The 17,725-nt window shown below is 49.6% G+C and overlaps 1 protein-coding gene across 1 annotated transcript in view; it reads right to left on the bottom strand.

Moving 5' to 3' along the window:
- Positions 1–17,725, bottom strand: part of DNAH9 (dynein axonemal heavy chain 9) — a 204,454-nt gene that overhangs the window by 90,252 nt on the left and 96,477 nt on the right. The window contains exons 51-53 of the mRNA XM_086473546.1: positions 12,636–12,896; positions 6,084–6,509; positions 3,137–3,256 (exon numbers count right to left, since the gene is read on the bottom strand). Of these exons, the coding sequence (XP_086329672.1) occupies positions 3,137–3,256; positions 6,084–6,509; positions 12,636–12,896 (807 nt within the window). The remainder of the gene's footprint in view (positions 1–3,136; positions 3,257–6,083; positions 6,510–12,635; positions 12,897–17,725) is intronic.

Raw genomic sequence — 17,725 nt, forward strand, 5'->3', positions numbered from 1 at the left:
TTGTTGAACCTCGTCAGGTTCCTCTCCACCAGCTCTCCAGCCTGTCCAGGTCTTGCTGGATGGCAGCACAGCCCTCTGCTGTGTCAGCCACTCCTCCCAGTTTAGTATCATCACCAAACTCGCTGAGGGTGCACTCTGACCCCCCATCCAGGGCATTGATGAATATGGTGAACAGGACTGGACCCAGTGCCGACCCCTGGGGAACACCGCTAGTCACAGGCCTCCAGCTGGACTCAGCACCCCTGATCACAACCCTCTGACCTCTGTCCTTCAGCCAGTTCTCAGCCCACCTCACTGTCCACTTGTCTATCCCACACTTCCTAAGCTTACCTGTGAGGATGTGATAGGAGACAGCATCAAAAGTTTTGCTAAAGTCAAGGTAGACAACATCTCATCACCTTCCCCCCATCCACCCAGCCAGTCATGCCATCACAGAAGGCTATCAGGTTGGACAAGCATGATTTCCCCTTGGGAAATCCATGTTTACTACTCCTGATAATCTTTTCCTGCACAGGCTTAGAGGTAACAGCCAGAACAAGCTGTTCCATCACCTTTCCAGGGATGGAGGTGAGGCTGACTGGCCTGTAGTTTCTGGGGTCCACCTTCTTGTCCTTTTTGAAGATTGGAGTGACATTTGCTTTCCTGATTCCTGGATTCCTATGTCTTATCTTGATTTCAGAATAAAAATACTTTATTTTAAAGGAAATTATTAAACTTAAAAAGTCATGTAGGAATGCACATCCTAAGTGACAATCTATCTTTTAAAAATATTTGCTCATTTTGTTTTTCAAGGACAATTTTGTTAACATAGCTAAGCCACCCCCCTCCAAATTCCACTATTTCTCCTTATCATAGTACCACAGTTGTACCTGAATGAAGATTTGTGTTTTAAGCCAAAAATTCACATGCTGAGCACACCCCTTTAAGAAATCACGTCCTGTTTGTTACAGCAGTACTAATCAAGGTGAAATTAAGCTGTATTCAGTTCAAAGCATGCACTTACACACACACATATATTTATATGACAAGAAATGAAACTATCATTTCTATGTTTCTTTTTCATGAAATATTTTTTTGTGTTTTGCATTTACTGACTCCTACATAAGCCACAATCTACCTCCACATCACATGTTAAACAGGATTTTGTTCGGCTGTGGAAAGACTCAGGGAAATACTCATCCTGCAAAATCTCCCCAGACACACAAACGGCTGTTTCAAATTAAAAAGCTACTTTCCTGTCTTAATTAAAGGTTTTAGAAGCATTCAGTGAGACTTAACCTGAAGAACATGAAAGCATAAAACTCCTTCAGTGGTTGCATAAAAGAGATCTAAATCAATATAGGAAGGGACTTATCTACTCTTTGTCTTTGACCCCTGACATCTGAGTATATCCCAGCCCTGACTGCGTTTGTCTGCAAAGCAGCTGCCTGTGTGACAGCGGTGCTGCACTCCTGTTTTCCACACAGAGATTAAAGATGAACTTTTTTTAGAAGTTTCCCCATACCTAAGCATGCACCAGGTGAACTGTGCAGTTCTCGGGATCACTCTGATGCCCTGCTAAATGCAGCCTTTTTCATGTGCCCTTGAAAATCCAGCTGAAATCTAAACAGCACTGAAAATCCAGGCTAAAGCAATTTGCTTAAGGTCACCTGAGAAGGTTTGAGAGGAGAAAATGGAGAAAAATGGAGAGCTGAGCACAACTCTCCATGTCCCAAGCAAAAGGCTTAATCATTTGGGTACCGTTCTCTTCTCTGTGTTGGGATACACGCAAACAGATACCTTACAGACAAATTACAGCCCAACACAGCCATGAACCGGTCAAACAAGCAGAGAAACCTGCATCAAGCATCACTTAAAGAAATACCTTTGTATTCTGACTTCACTGTCACCAGCCCCACCAGCAGAAGCAGCTTCAACAAGACAGCCTGACACCAACCTCCATCCCTGAATACATGCAGATCAAGCAGGACACTCTCCTGGAGATACAGGTACAGTCTTTTGGGAAAGGGAGTGGTTTGAACACAATGTCTCCTCTATTCCTGGGAGGCAGGGCAGTACAGCAACCTTCTTCAGTGCTGCTACAAGACCAGGCTGCACGGTCACAAGGAAGGGACGACGTGTTTCAGTGAGTTTTACCGGGTCACAGGCAGGAGCGACGTGCACACACCTCCCACACCCACAACAGGGCTGCACAGGCACTTTACACACCAGGAACTGCAGCAGAAGCCACGTGGGAGTGCACTGCCTGAGTCCGTTCTCACAGAAGTTCATACCGCTACCAGCATCTCCCCTGCAGCCACAGTGAGTCCGAGCTTTTAAAAGCATAAACCAACTGGGGCTCTCCGCTGAGACGTCAATGGTGCCTTCAGGTGCTAGAGGGTGAGCCTGAGTCAGCAGAGCTAGCTGCTAGAACCAGCTCCAGCCCCGCCGCCTGCCAGGGCAGAGCTCAAGCACGGGACAGGCTCCTGCAGCCCTGCTGCCTGGCTTGGAGGGAGAACGGGCTTGTTCCAAGCTAACAGCCAGCGCAGAAGCCAAACTACAAAGCGTGAAGGGCAATTGCAGCACTGGATGTGAGCTGGGGCTCCAGCCAACGGGATGGTGTGAACAGAGGCCGTTATCTCTCAGCCCCTTACGTGTGAAGCAGTGACAAGGGCGTTGCCCCCCTCAGAGGGCTCGGAGGCTGCCTATTTTGAAGATACAACAGAGTGCGATGCATACCGATGGACTGACAACAGGGACACGCACTGCCTTTTTTAGAGCTTTTCACTATTATCTTTTTGTCATCTCAAAACCTGCAAAGCTACTGGCATATTCCTGCCTTTGTTTTTACGATACAATTCTTGAGTCACGGAGTTTCGGCCCATCAGTACTTGATCATGCTTTTAAGTAACATAAAGGAGATGAGAACTGTGAAGAGGGTATAGTCAGTCCCTTTAAATATGAGCAGTGTCTACCCTGATGTATGAAAACAGCCAATGCAAAATCATTTTCATTACTGAATCTTGCTGCAGAGCAGGAAATGTATTCCAAAAAAATTAGAGGATGTAACATACTGTGTGCACATGGTATGTGCGCATCTCAGCAGCACCTGAAACCTCCCATTCCTGCCATCAGCATTGCATCTGCTGACACTCACCAGTCGATTTGCAAGAGCGATGGTACACGCCGTAGCTTCAGCTTCTTGCTGACACTTGAGTTTGTCTGAAGTGGCCTTCTCAAACTTGGCTGTGAGCTTTCGCAGGTTCTCGTTGAGGCGCTGCGCATGAAAGAAAGGGGAAAATAACAGCAGAGTTTTAAGGAAAACCCTTCTCTAGAGATGACTCACGCTGCGGGCAAGGCTGGCCCAGTTCCAGCACAACTCACGCTGCCCAGGCTGGCACCCAGGGTGCATCCCCTGCACAGCGCTGCAGCATCGGGAGCCAGCGTGGAGCAGCAACGCGCTGTGCTGTTTTACGTCCTTGTAACTCACACGTTTGGCATGGGGCAGAGCAAAGAACACACAAAACAAATTTGTTTGGGGCTCTGCCCTGGTGTGAATTTAAACTGGGAAAGAGGGTCCTTATGGCCAAGTACCCATGACCAGTGCCACAGCCCAGCAATGAGCAGGGCAGCTAAGAAAACAGAATTTTGTATTTCCTCATGCTGCAGTCCTCTCGGTCTCAGTCCAGGCCATGAGGCTCTGCTGATTCACCAAGTTCTGCTCGAATCTCCAAGGGGTTCCTTGAGCATCTGGAGGTATGCTTGAACCATCTCCAAGTCACACCTCCCCCATCCTGTGTCTAGAAGGGACTACACGTAAGTCAATAAAATTGTTCTGCTCCTAAACCAGCCGGAGAAAAAGGAAAAGAGCCCTTTGCTTGGACAGAGCTGTTCACACGCTGGTCTGAAATAAACCAACAGCTCCCACAAGAACTTGGAGCATTTCACTTCTGATAAGAGAAGCAGAAGTAACAACTGATTTTGTCTGCAGCCAATGCAAACTGCTTAAGGTGAAACCGCTTGTAAATCGCTTTAACACTGTTTGAGCTGCACACTAGGAACAAACCTGAAAACGAAAAAGGATTGTATTAGGGATTTCTGCAGCTTCCCTGGATACCAGGAAACACAAAGTAGTCTCTCCTCGACCTCCCTTGGAATTCATAACAAAAAGTTTCCGTCTCTACCTGTCTGTGAATCTATGTGCACACACGGTCATACAAAATCCTGTTACACAAGCACAGTTTGTTAAATGATATCTGTGAGCTACGAACAACAGCTCCCACATCCAGTACCTCACAGACGCACTCTACAGTAACGCACAAATATATTGGTGTGCAACTGTGAGTAAACATCTTGCTTCTACATCCACCCTCCCCACATTTGTAGCAACCTTATTTCCTAGGCAGACAAAGGAAAGGGAAAGGTACTTAGTATTTTTGACAGAATAGTCTCATTTATTACTAAAAATGGGTATGTGACAGCTTGGGGCCTGCTTGTGAGCAGGTATGAATCAGCCTCACATCAGTGAAGCTATCCAAGACATCCCAGCTTGATAGGGAAGGGTATACCTCCACATCCACCCCCACGCTGAGCAGTGTATCATTACCCATCTGCAGAGGGGAAAACGCACCTAAAACAGTCAGTTTTGTAAGTGCATGCCAGTGGAGTACCAGTAATCTCTCCAAAGACTGCTATTTTCTTTAACAAAATCCCACTTCTTAAAAAAAAAAAAAAAAAAAAAAAAAAGAAAAAAACCCTGAGGCATTAAAGGCTTTGGAGACAGTCAGCATAAACATATGAAAAAAGTAGTTCCCCAGCACCGTATTTCACATCTGAGATGGGAGAATTAGAGGCTAAAGACCTGTAATTCCACCGGTGTTTCAGATGCTCTGCCCGCCCTCCTTTCATCTGCAGCAGGAAGGAGCTGCCAGAGCGCCCTGGAGAGGGGTTTTTTATATTTTTAGTTAAAATGTGCAGCAAGCATTTTAAGAATAATGAGCCCTAGGAGGCATCAAAAGAGTTACGTATTTCCAAACATGAAGGTGTGCTGGCGGAGAAGGCGAGCACTCGGATGAGCTCAGCTGGAGGAACTGTGCTGCCCCTCTCCAGGCGCATACCTCAGCGTCCCTTATTTAAAGGCCAATCTGTCAGCCCAGCTGCCAACACACCTCGGTTACCAAGGAGGATTTTGCACAAACTGTGATGTCAGTACAAAAGCACAGCCTCAGAGAGCCCTTCGCTCCCAAAGAGGGATCCCCGATCCACAGCACCTTTAAAACAAAGGCAGGTTTCAGAGCACAAGGCGGTGGCTGCCTGCGTCGGGAGGGACCCGGAGAACAGCAAGTGATGGGATGTCGTGCTGCTGCCTGAGGGACAGGCTGGTGGGGTCGCCCTGCGCTGGCTTCCACACTTTGCTATTAGCAGGAATGGGCCAGGGAGGGAGAACAGCAGGATGTCTTTTCATGCAGAGGTGACTTTCTGAAGGAAAAGGGGAAAGGCCAGAAGCTACGCTCTGTAGAAATGCACTTTTAATCACACACTAATATTCAGTGATTTTTTTTTTTTTAATTTTGTTTTCTAAATAGCAAAAATCTAAGTAAGGATAATGCAGAAGATATGCTGGCAGGGAGTCACGGTGTGACAAATTATGAGGCTCCTACTAGAGCAGTCGTCATCCTGCAAAACATGCCCATTGCCAGGGACAGCGCAGGGAGCCAGCCCCGCTCTGTGCTACCAGCACTCTGAATCAGTCTCCAGTTCCTCTTCCCTGCCCCTGTGCAGCAAACCAGGAACATACTGGTTTGAGATAATGAATTTTCTGAGGACCCAGAGTAGAGGTAAATTACATTTTAAAAATTAGGTAGGAATAATAAGAAATAATAATTTGCCTTCCTCTTAAGATGTAAACCAGGCTGGAGAAGAACAGATGAAATGTAGAAAGCAGCAATAAAAGGTACAGACAAGACTACAATCTGCCTGATCTTCGGATTCCCACCCTGCCCTTAAAAATACCCGAGTGCGGAGAAGCACCTTTCTGCAAAGTGGAGGATTTCTCCCCAAGCAGTGACTAGCGTGATGGGTTCCACCAAAGGGCAAGCACTTACGGCAATTTTGGCCTTGATGCTGGCCAGCTTGCCCTGGGCAGCTGCCAGCTCTGCGTTGGCTTTGCTCAGAGCCTGCCGCTTCGGCTCCACGTCGCAGTACACCTCGTGGAAGCGCACGATGTTCACCACCCAGGAGCAGAGGCCGGCCGCAGCATAGGACTTGGTGGTCACGAATTCAGGTTTAAACTTGGGATCTTGTAAATAGGGCTGAAGGGCTTTGAGGCAGTTCTCGTGGATGTTCTCCTTGTCGAACTTGATCAAGGAATCCAGGAACCCATCCACCCTGGCCATGGCAGCTTTTGCTGCTTTCCAGCTCCTGTCCTTGGGAATCTTTCCTCCTGGAGCCATCAGCACCATCACAGCCGCGGTAACATTGCTGACAGCTGAAGGCGGTGACCCGAAGGACCTCAGTTCCGTCAGATTCTTCTGAAAAGGGGAAAACAAGGTTGTTAGACAGAAATGAATGGGCTTTCTTTTTACTTTGCCGCTAACAGAGTCAGGTTCCCGAGCCATCAATCTGATAAATCTGGTTTCTCTCGGCCTGAACATCGCTGCCTTTAAATCACCGCTGTGCTTGTTTACAACACGTGTGCCCAATTCCCTGCATCCAGCTCCTTATATCCCACCTGGAAGCAGCACAGCACATGTTCCTTCCCAGACTCCCACCCTTTCTCTGCTTGCTTCCAGCCTGCTGCCTGGGGGGGAAGGAGTTTTTCTACTCTCACAGAAGATCAGGATAAGGAAAAAGGAAAACTTTCCAAATAATAACCTCTATAAATAGTCCCCAGACCCTCTACAACTGTCTTGCAGAGCTTCCCTTCGTGCTCAACTAGTCCTTGTGCCAGACACCCATGCATCAAGGTCCTGTTGAATTATTTGTGTGCACCCATGTTTCCATGGGGCCACCGTCCAGCCCAAATTTAGGCACTTTAACCAAGCACCTTCAGCAGGAGAGCAGTGATCAGGGTGAATAGGCAGCCTCCCCACCAGAACACCCAGTGTCTGGGGACACCCTTGTCCAAGGGAGAGTTCCCACCTCCCCCACTAACAACACAGGTGGTTTTAGCTGGTCCCTAATATCAAGTGGGATGAACCTTAACCTAAGCAAAAAAAGCTCAGTTGCAGAGAAAGCACGCATTTCCTAACACACTTGCAACTGCAACAACAACATGAGGCTGAGGGTTTGACCTGCTGACACCCAAAATCCTCTCTCCGCACACATGCGAGTTAGCTGTTACATAGGAAAAACCCGCGCGGGTGTACCAGCTGTTCTTAGACGACACGCTGTTGTCAAAACAAGGATACGGGCTGTTTCAACACCAATTTAAGAAAAATATATGAACTCCTGTCAGTTCCTGTTTCTATCAGTTTTGAATGGTTTTTAATCTCTGTTCTCTGATATTCTGCTTCTCTGAGTTCCTGCCTATGGAAGCAAGGTGGGATAGTCTGGTACTTTTGAGCAGCCATTTTTTGGATAAAGGTATCTGCCACGAATCTAGTTCTAAATGTGTCTTTGCTCGCTTTTAGCTTTTGTTAATAAACGAGTCGACAGAGACAGGCCCTTGGGAGCTGTATTTCCAGTGTAAAATGTCTCTAATTAACATGCTTAATGACATGGAGCCAACCACGAGCACAGATGAGCGCCCAAACATGCCCTCCTCCATCCCGAGCGCCCTGCCCAGCTCAACTGGGAGCAGCGTGTACCACGTGGTCTCTCCGCACGTGCTGGGGGCTGGTGCTCAGGGCGGGCTGGGAGGGCTCTGGCAAAGCAGCCAATGTTTAACAGCCTGCATCTCAGTGGAAATTGTTGCTTTCTCCCTAGGAGGTGAGTACTTCCATGACATGTCAGGAACGGTGACACTACTACCCTGAATGGGAGGGAGGATGATGCTGTCTCAGCCAGGAGTTTGAGGAAGACCTGGGCAGCATGGGGTGGCCAGTTTCCTTCCTTACTGTGAGAATCTCTGGCACCACAGGAAAAGGCAGGTCCATGGTGAGTGTCACACTGATGAACTTGGGTACCGGGTAAAAGGACCTCTGCCCTTGTCCCTGACAGCATCCATCGGTTGCATTTTAATAAATCACTGTGAATTCTTCTTCTGCACACCAGAGTATCCCTGGGATGGAAACTGGACAGGACACTGACAATGAGTGCCACCTGCCTCAGGAACACTGGCCACTCAAATGCCTCTGGACCATCTCATGGGGACAGTCCTTGCAGGCAATTACACGGGAACCTCGTTGCTTTTGATGTTGTCACTCTCTTCTGCACACTGTAACCTGTGCAGAGACTGAGCAGCACTATCCAAGCACCATCGTCCTTTCCAGGGGGGCACAGGCTGCCTAGCTGTCTCCACAGGACAGCTGCTGCCTCCTTTTGGAAAGTGCTTTGTGCCAAGCAGGGACCCACCGGCAGGGGAAGATAGTCCTGGAGTCTGTGTGCCATGATCTTCCCGCTCCCACCCCCTGCAAAGGAGACAAGGACGCCAAAACATCAGATCATCTGAGCCCCACGTCCTGCAGTCCTTAGGCCCAGGGGATGAGGATGCTGAGAAAGAGCCCAGGCACACTCACAGGGCAAGGAGACAAACTGCAGTGTAAGAGATAAAAAGGCATTTTCATCTCTCACAGCTGATTTCCTGAGTTTTCAAACTCACTACCAGGTCTGGGTTTGCATTTTTTATTTTGCAGGTATTCTGTGCTGGGTCTGTCATAATCCACATGTCATTCATCATGATCCATATAATAATTACCTTAATTATTTTTATATATATATACAGTATATATATAATTATCTCATATATGTATATAATTATCCTATCTAACACCTTAAATAACCTCTCAATCTGCCACAGGCAATCACACTGCCACCAAACCCTGAAAAAGGTATTAACACTAAAGCAGGGTACACAAGCGGCTGCAGCAGCTTCCCCCAGTTCAGCCACTGCTCAAACGAAGCTGGGCTAAGCCAGCCTGCGATTGCTTTTTGTCTCAAATGCAAAAAAGGAAAAGGAAAATATAAATTGTGAAGAATACAGAGAGAGCTAAACCCTGCTGAAGGCTGGCTGAGCTGTGCTACCCACTCCAGAAAGCAGCACGGCTACGGATGGTTTTGAAGGCACCGAAGAGGATTATTTAAAGCACCAGAAAGATAATCCTCCCATCACAAATAAAGGAGCAGAAATCAAGTTGGCTTTAAGTTGTGCCCAATGAGAAGGTAACACGGCATGGCCCCCTTCACCTGATCACACACTGATCAGGTGAAATATTTTCAGTTTTGCTGGAATAATTTGAGTACCCAAAGAAACAACACAGACTTGTTACTTGTAACTACCAGCTACCAGCTAGGAAGTGTCTCATGAACAGTGGCTGCTTTGATTACAGCAAAGAATGATGAGCAGCGACTTTGGTTTAATGGGGCTAAGGCATTCTTCATCAAACACAGTGCTGCTGCGCAGCCAGCAGCAAGGGAGGAGGGGTCGGAAACTCGTGGGGCGCTCACTGCAGCGCTGCCCCCATCACACAAGTCACCTGCCATGGAGCCCTGGGGAATTCCACTGGGCTGCCACTGCTGAGGATGCCGGCGTCGGAGGTTAACACCTCGCTGTCTGCCAGCCCTGCCTTGCTTTGCACTGATGGCTCCGTCCCTCTGGGAGCAGCGGGTCCACCCACGGCTGCCTAATGCTCCTCGGCTCCACTTGCGCTCCTCCATGCCGCTTTCTTCCAGCTGCAAATCTCATGCGAGATCTCCAGCCTGCCAGGACAGGCTGATCCCTGGGGTTAGTGCCCGGTTAATCCTGGAAATGGCAAAAAACCTCCCTGGCCCATGCCCTTGTGCGGACCTCAGACCGCCTCCACCTAATGCCACGGGCGGGCTGGGTGCCAGCCCACTTCTTGCAGAGCGGCGGCAGAGGGACGGTGGCAGAGGGACGTGGCTTCAGAGCAGCTGCCCCCTCCAGGCGAGTCGGGCTTTTCGCAAAACTCACCCCACCAAGGGCACCTGGCTGGCTGTGACCAGCCTCACTCATCCTTCGCCTGGGATTAGTGTAAAGGCGTCCCCTGTTGCTTCCCTCTCCACACAGCCTATCTGCAAAAGATGTAAGTCCAAATGGACATGGCTGCTCTTCTTCCAAACTAGCAGGTGACACCAGCACAGAAATGTGTACCCACAGACTTACTGAGCTCCTTGGTAGCTGGCTATATACATTTATTAATGCATTCTACTCGACAGCTTTTCTCACAGTTTTCCCTATTAATGCTGCATATAACAGTGCTGTCCAAATAAGATGACTTAGATAATTGGGAAGAAACTACATTTACAGACAAAAATATTGTTGATTATTCATGTCAGCAAGCAGGTCAAGCTCTCTGATGCATCTCCTGTCCGAAAGCAAAGGAGATCATGCCTTTCAGTGCTCTGCTATTGCTGCTTTACAGGTCCCTAGAGAAAATCCCAGCATCTCCTTAATCTTTGTCCAATGAGATATTCTACAGCTCCAGCATGAAACCAAAACTAATGGAGACAAATATCTTCCTTTTGCACTGTCCTTTCTGTTCCAGCAACAATAGACACGGCGACACATCTCTCACCATGTTTCCTGAAAGCTAATCAAACAGAAAACCCCTTCCTGATGACTCGGAGTTTCTTACTTGTCCCCCAACAGGGCTATGACTGAGCCACGGTTGGAGGCATGCCTGAGCCATGCCATGCTGTGATCGTGGGAGTAACTCTGATTTTCTAGCTGCACATGGTGCGTGGCCGCTGCTCTGCCCTGGGTGCAGCAGGAGTTTGCTGCGTGAAGTGCAGACCAAGATAAATTGTAGGTACGTGCCTCTGGGGAACATCTCAAGGTGCCAGGCTCCAAGCAGGAACTCCTCAAGTGCCCTTGGAGGAAAAACTTTCCAAGGTACAAAAAGCCTTCCCTAAACCAATCTCCTGCAGTCAGAGCAGTCCTTATCTCCTGGTTATGCATTTCCCCAGCTGCATCATCCTTTGGAGTCACCTTGTCTGCGGCAACGCGTGGCTCCACCAAGAGGTCACCCCACACTCAGTACTCAACTACCCACCACCTGCGAGCGTCCTGCCCAGCCCAAAGACACTGCTGAAGAACAGGTCCTCTCGCCACCCGAGAAGCCCTGATACTGGGTAAGCCCAAACACAGAATGAGACTTCTCTGCCAGCACTTATGTGTCAAGCCAAAAGCCACCCCATGAGTGCACCTGTGGAGCCAAGCTGTATGTATCAAACATTGAGCATCACACTCCACAGGGTCTGAGGAACATCTTGCACGAACAGAGGACAAGGCAAATCCCACCCCAATACAGCTGGAGGAGATCAGGCCACCATGTTTTGTCCCTACAACAGCAGGGAACTCATGAGGGAGAGATGCCCAAAGAAGTCCCTGAAGTTGCCAACTATCCTTACTGCACCTCTGGATCTCTGATGCTTCTTCCCCCACCTTGTCTCCTCCCTTGGCCAAGCAAGGCATTTGCTGTGGGCTGCAGGAAGACACTTGCCCTGTTGTGCCACAGACTTGGAGGGACGTGAGCCTTCTCCTCACAGATCCCTTTCCAAAGTAGGAGACGGGTTGAGTGGGAACTTGGAGGATGCCCATGCTCACTGTCAGCTACAGCCACAAACTGCCAGCCCCATACCCACCAACACCAGTCTGCAGGCCTCACACAAGATCTGTCTGTGCAACGTTCTCAGCACCAGCTACACTGCTGAGGAGAAAGGCTCACAGAGCAGCTGGGTGTGAAATCTGCCTTGTTGGTATTTTGGAATGTTCTTAGCTCCTGCTGTGCTGATTGTGCACTTGCACACAAGAAATACCCCATGCAAACAGCATCAACACTGTCTCTCACTGAAACAAAGGGCTGCTGGGGCTTCACCCCGCCTGTCCTGAAACACCTCCTATACCTCTGCTGTCACCAGCTAAGGGCGCAGAGCTCTTTGCCACAGGATCCGCAGGACAGCTGACAACCAGACACCCTGAGAGCACCAGCAGCCTCTCCTGTCTCCCCTCCTACAGCTTCATTCCCCACAGCTCAGGGGTAACAGCCTCAGAAAAATCTAGAGCAAGGTCTGGCCTGTGCCGCTGCCCTGGAGCCCAGCCCTCCATCCTGCATGTCCTCCTCCACACTTGCAGACAGGCCTGAGCCAGCGACAGCGCTCAGACAGTAAGACAGAGGTACAGAACTGGTGATCCCTCTGAGACAGTCTTGCCTGGGTCCTGAAGGAGGAAGACAGTAAGGTGACCTCCCCTTTCCTGTGGGGTAGGATGAGAAGCAATGGCGCCAGCCAACAGTGGAGAAGAGGTGCAAATGAAGCACCCACCTCCAGTTCCTCCTGCTCTCCATGGCCAGGGCAAACTGGTGCAGCCTCATGGCTGCTCTGAGTTACACCAGGGACCAATTATGCACCAGCCAGAAAGAAGCTGGAAGAGGGTCAATACAATGCCCAACAGCTTGGGTCATCAGGTGACACTGCCCCCCACCCCCACCCCGGTGCAGAGGGGAGATACCAAATTCCCACTGGAATCTTCACCTTACCTTGTTGAGGGTGTTCAGAGCGGCCTGGGCAGCTGCCAGGGCAGGCTCAGCTTTGGCCAAGTCCTCCTCGCAGTCCTTCTGTTTCTGCTCAACCTCCTGGGCGATAAGTGCCACCTTCTGCTCCTCCTCATCAGCAATTGCCTTTTCCCTGCTCACTTTCTCCGTCTCCACCCCCACCACCTGGATGAGCTTGTCAGCATCATCGTTCTTCTGCTTCAGCTCGACTTCTTGTACTGCCAGCTTGGCCTTCAGCTCATCCACCTAGAGGGAGGAAACACGTGTGGGAGCATGGACGCCACCAACCTGCTCCCCACCCTGCCCAGCAGCATGGGCTCACACTCACGCAGGGCTGAGCAGTACCCAGAACCATGGAGGGCATGTGTGGTAACGCCCTGGCAGCACAGAAAAGCAGTATTTCCAGCTGCTGACAAGCTCTCTGCTTACGGTTGCTTAGGTCCCAGCTGGAGAGCCCATGCGCATGGTCCACACACCAGAGCAGCCTGCTAGCAGTGAGGAACCCAGCAGAGAAGAAACAAGCACAAGCAGGATGAGCTGCTAAGGAGGTTGTCCCACCCCTGGTCACTGCCTCTGATGAGGTGCCAGGGCAACACGAATGTTGCTTTGAGAAGGATCCAACGGGAAGTAGGTGAAAGCTTTCATTTCAGGTATTCTCGGGATTATTTTTGTACAGCCCAGGAGCCTCACCACGGACCAAGCATTTGCAGGAAGCCTCTCTCGTTATAAAGACAAATACATCCAGCTTTGAACATGAGATCTGATGTTACCTCACATCCCTGGCAAAGGAGGCATGCACGTGCTGCGCACGTGGGTGTTGTGGTGGAGATGACGTGCTACAATTCAGCTACACTTTCTTTCACTTCTCAACCTTGACACCAGGAGAACAGAGCACACGGTATTTTGCTGTGTGTAGGTTTTGAGGAGAACCTGTGCCCCAGGAACCAGTGCTCCCCAAGGTGCCTGCTCACCCAGAGGCACCCTGCCACTCACCCACCCATCCATCCCGTGCCCCCCACGCACAAGGCAGAGGCAGCACACCATCAGTTCCCTTGCAACCATCATTGTGGCATTTTTCACATCAGAAATATTATGATCAGAACCTGCTGACAGGTACAGTCCTTGTCAGAGGTCCAAGGCTCAAGGGGCTTTAAAATGCAATGTTAAATGAGCTCGAGAGGGGATCTCCCATTCAGCCACTAGCCAAGAGGCACGGCAGGGATGGCGGCTCCTCAGACACTGCTCCACCAGGCAGCTGCTCACACCCAGCAAGGTAGAAGCCCTCTACAGCAACAGGCTGAAGCACCTGCATGGTGGGGGAGCTCACATCAGCTCTCACTTGAAGACGGAAAGTCGCTTTCTAAAAGCACCCGTTTCAATGAATTTACACAGGCTCATGCGTGCAGACCACAGAGTTTTTCACTGTCCTGCCATCAGGCTCAAAGGATTGCTTAGAACTCCTGGGGTATGTCTTTACCAATATAAAAATACTTACTAGAAGGGAAGTCAGACACTTGCTTTTGTTGATAATTCTATTTTTATGCCAGAAAAGAGAGCACAATTTGTAATCTTATAACCTGAAGCTATTCACGTTCAGCATCAGCTTCAAGTGCAGAGTGGTTTCTTAGGAGTCTTTGTGCACTTTATCCATTGTCATCTCCTGCTGCCTAGCACTACAACGCTATTTTCACCAGGACGAAGATGTGACTGTAAATCCAAATGACTCTGGGCTCACAGGAGCACATAATCCCTTCAGTCGGCAAACCCAGCAGCAACTTCTTGTTCAGTTCTGCATCTCTAGGGATTGCAGGAAACTGAAGTGGGAGGCTTCGTTGATGGCAGATACGGCTTGTGACCTTCTGCCCAAAAATCAGTAATCACGTGCTGGATACATACACAAACGGGAGCTTTAGGGGTTTACACGACCGTGACAAAACAAGCAAGGGATTAAAACCCACTAGCACTCAACAGTGCTACAAAATGAGCAGATGTAAACTCAGCCCCCAGTGCAGCCCATGAGAACAGAAAATGCCCTGACAACACCTGCTTTCAGCCGAGCACATGCAATAATGGAAGGGTAAATGACTTGCTATGACAGGATTTTAAAAAACAAGGAGATTCAGTTACGGCTTTGCCTGAAAAAATATTTGGAAGCCCAGAAGTGTACGTTACTGTGAAGGCCTCTGCCCAGCTGGGCTTGGGTTCCATGTTAAATTCCCAGTAGAAATAATGCAAGTTGGAGCTCTGATGTTTATGCTGAGGCTCTGCTGGACCCTCTGCCAATAGACCACACATATAGGGGACATATGGCGATCTCCAGCCTCCCCTACTGCTGTGGTTTGAGCCCACCCAACTGGCTCCACAAGCCCCACGCAGCCTCTCGCTCACCCCTACCCCATCCCCTGAGGGAAGTGAAGGAGCAAATGCAGCCAAAAGGGCTTGAGGGTTGAGACCCAGGACAGGGAGGGCTCACCCACCAGTTACGGTCACGGGCAAAAGACAGACTCAACCTGGGGATAACAACATATATTTAGTACAAACAACCACGACCACCACCAAGGAGAACGAGAGATACAACCAGGTCTTAAATACAGCACATCTTCCCCCTGACACCCCTCTGCTCTTCCCGGGCTCAGCTCTGCTCCCTCTTCCCCCCAGCAGCGCAGGGGGCAGCAATGGGGGTCACAGTCCGTCCGGCACAAGGGGTCTCCGCTGCTCCTTCCCCCGCAGGGAGAGGGGCCCTCGCAGCCCTCCCCTGCCCCACCGCGGGGTCCCTCTCCCGGCAGACCTGCCCCCACCAACCGCCCCAACGCGAGTCCTTCCCGCGGGGCCGCAGCTCCCCAACCCGCCCCAGCGCGGGTCCCTCCCGGGGCTGCCGCCCTCCCACCGACGGGCGGCTCCAGCGCGACCGCAGTCGCGGCTGCTCCGGGCCCGGTCCCTGCTCCTCCGGCCCGGGGCCCTCCGCGGGCTGCAGGGCGACCTCTGGGCCACCGCTGGGCTCCAGGGGCTGCAGGGGCTCAGCCGCCATCCTAACCGCGGGCCGCAGGGGAACCTCTGCTCCGGCACAGCTCCCCCTCTCCTTCCTCACTGACCGGGGTGTCCGCAGGGCTGTCTCCCTCCCATCCCCCTTCTCTCTCCATCTCACCAACACTGACAGACAAACCAAAAGCCAACAATCAACAGCTTCTTTCACTCTTAAATAGTCATTCGCAGAGGCGCCATTGGTCTGGCCTTGCCCAGAGGCAGGTCCGAAATTGGAGCTCCAGCACATGCCTTAGCACACAGAATATCCTTATGGGCCACAAAAGGGTCACTACTTGGTCCCAAAGAGTGATAAGAAATGCAAAAAACCTGTGAGCAGCTTCCCGAGTCCAGGACAATCTGATAAGCAATTAGTAGTGTGAGGTAGAAAGCAAAAGAGCAAAGCAAACCAGAGACTCAAGGGTAATGTACTGTGATTCCGACAGGGAAGGAAGAAGTGCTTGCTTACCACCAGGACAGCATAAGAAGAATTATTAAAGAATAGAAAACCTGGAGGGCAGGCTCCCAGAAGACTCATTTTATCTGATTGCCCCTGCCTTGTTTCAAGAACACAAAATACATCACAAAGGTCAGTGATTAATTGATAGAGCAAGCAAGACTTGAATCTAGAATCCAGTGATGCAATATTAACCAAAGTCATCCTAAAAATTACTCAGCAATTTGTTCTGAACAGAGCGCTGACCTCTTCATAACGAACATCACTCTGAAAAACAAATGACTCATTCCACATATCTTCCCAAGTCTATTATGTCCTAATAACTGGAAAATGGTTTCGGCTTTTCTGAGTACTGAGTACAGCCACTGTCTTCAGGGAAAGACAGTTAGGCATGTAAACTAATGGAAAACTTTCATTTAGAAGAAAAGTTGGTCAATGGTATCAAGATGTCCAAATCTCACAAGAAAAAGAAAGGGGGGGGGGGGGGGGGGGGGGGAGAATAAAAGGAGAGCGAGAGGTTATTTTGAAACTGGAACAACTGTGTCAAAAAGTACCCTGCAGCTACTTACACAACAGCCCCCTCACGATGAGGCCACACTGAACGGTTTATAGAAATAACCTAAAACTCGTAATTAATTTGTCACGGCACCCAAGCAGCAGGAACCTGGAAAATACTAATGATGGGAGCACTAGTCCTTAGGCCTAAGGAACAACCAGATCGTAGCCAGGTATCAAAATCCTCCTTCTTTACTTTGACAATAAAAAACCCCACAGCGTATTGCTTCCAAGCAGCATGAGCACAACCTGGAGATGACACACCTGAGCGAGAGAGAAGACTTATCACTTCCTCAGCACCAAGACCAACCACTTCCATGGGTGAATGTAAAGTTTAGGCTTTTAAATCCATATCCAAGATTAAACATTCTGGTATGATTTCCAATACAGCTAAATATCCACTCTCTGGTTTCAAATCAACAGCCGTTTTGACTATTGCGCACATCTGATAATTTAGGTGTTTAATTTTAGGCCCCCAGTGTTAATTTTAGATTCAAATTTGACATATTTGTCCTGACTGCTCTGCATCTTAATCAACTTCACAAACAGGCACTTCTTGCCCTAGCCTTACTCCAATCAGAGATGAACTTTGGATTCTTTTACCCTCTTGCAATAGCAAAACCTGCAAGACCCACAGGTGCTGTGGCTTCCCATCTCCTCGCCAGTCCTCCACCACTGCTCAGCCCCTGTTTTGTGGCTCATCAGAGGACCCTTGCAACACAACACCCACACCAAGATATGCCTGAAGAATACAGAAGGGTCCCCGTGTTTCACCGACACTACGGGGACTTGTTTCCTCTCAAAGGGTTAGTTTCATATTAGTTGCTCTCAATAAAAAACAGACCCGACCCATCTTGTCCACCACTGGGACATCATCGAAAACAGCAGCAGCCCACAGGTCAGAAAATTATTTGTCTCCATAGGTAAGGGAGATGTAAGGTCTGCTTTGCAGTGAGGGCACATGCTTATTGTTCTGCTTGGTGTCACTGTTTGTGATGGGTGCTCTCTCCTACTGGCTGTTCAACCTCAGCTGCATCCTTAC

The sequence above is a fragment of the Leptosomus discolor genome, chromosome 15 (assembly GCF_034619465.1).
Source record: "Leptosomus discolor isolate bLepDis1 chromosome 15, bLepDis1.hap2, whole genome shotgun sequence".
In the NCBI taxonomy this organism is placed as follows: domain Eukaryota; kingdom Metazoa; phylum Chordata; class Aves; order Leptosomiformes; family Leptosomidae; genus Leptosomus; species Leptosomus discolor.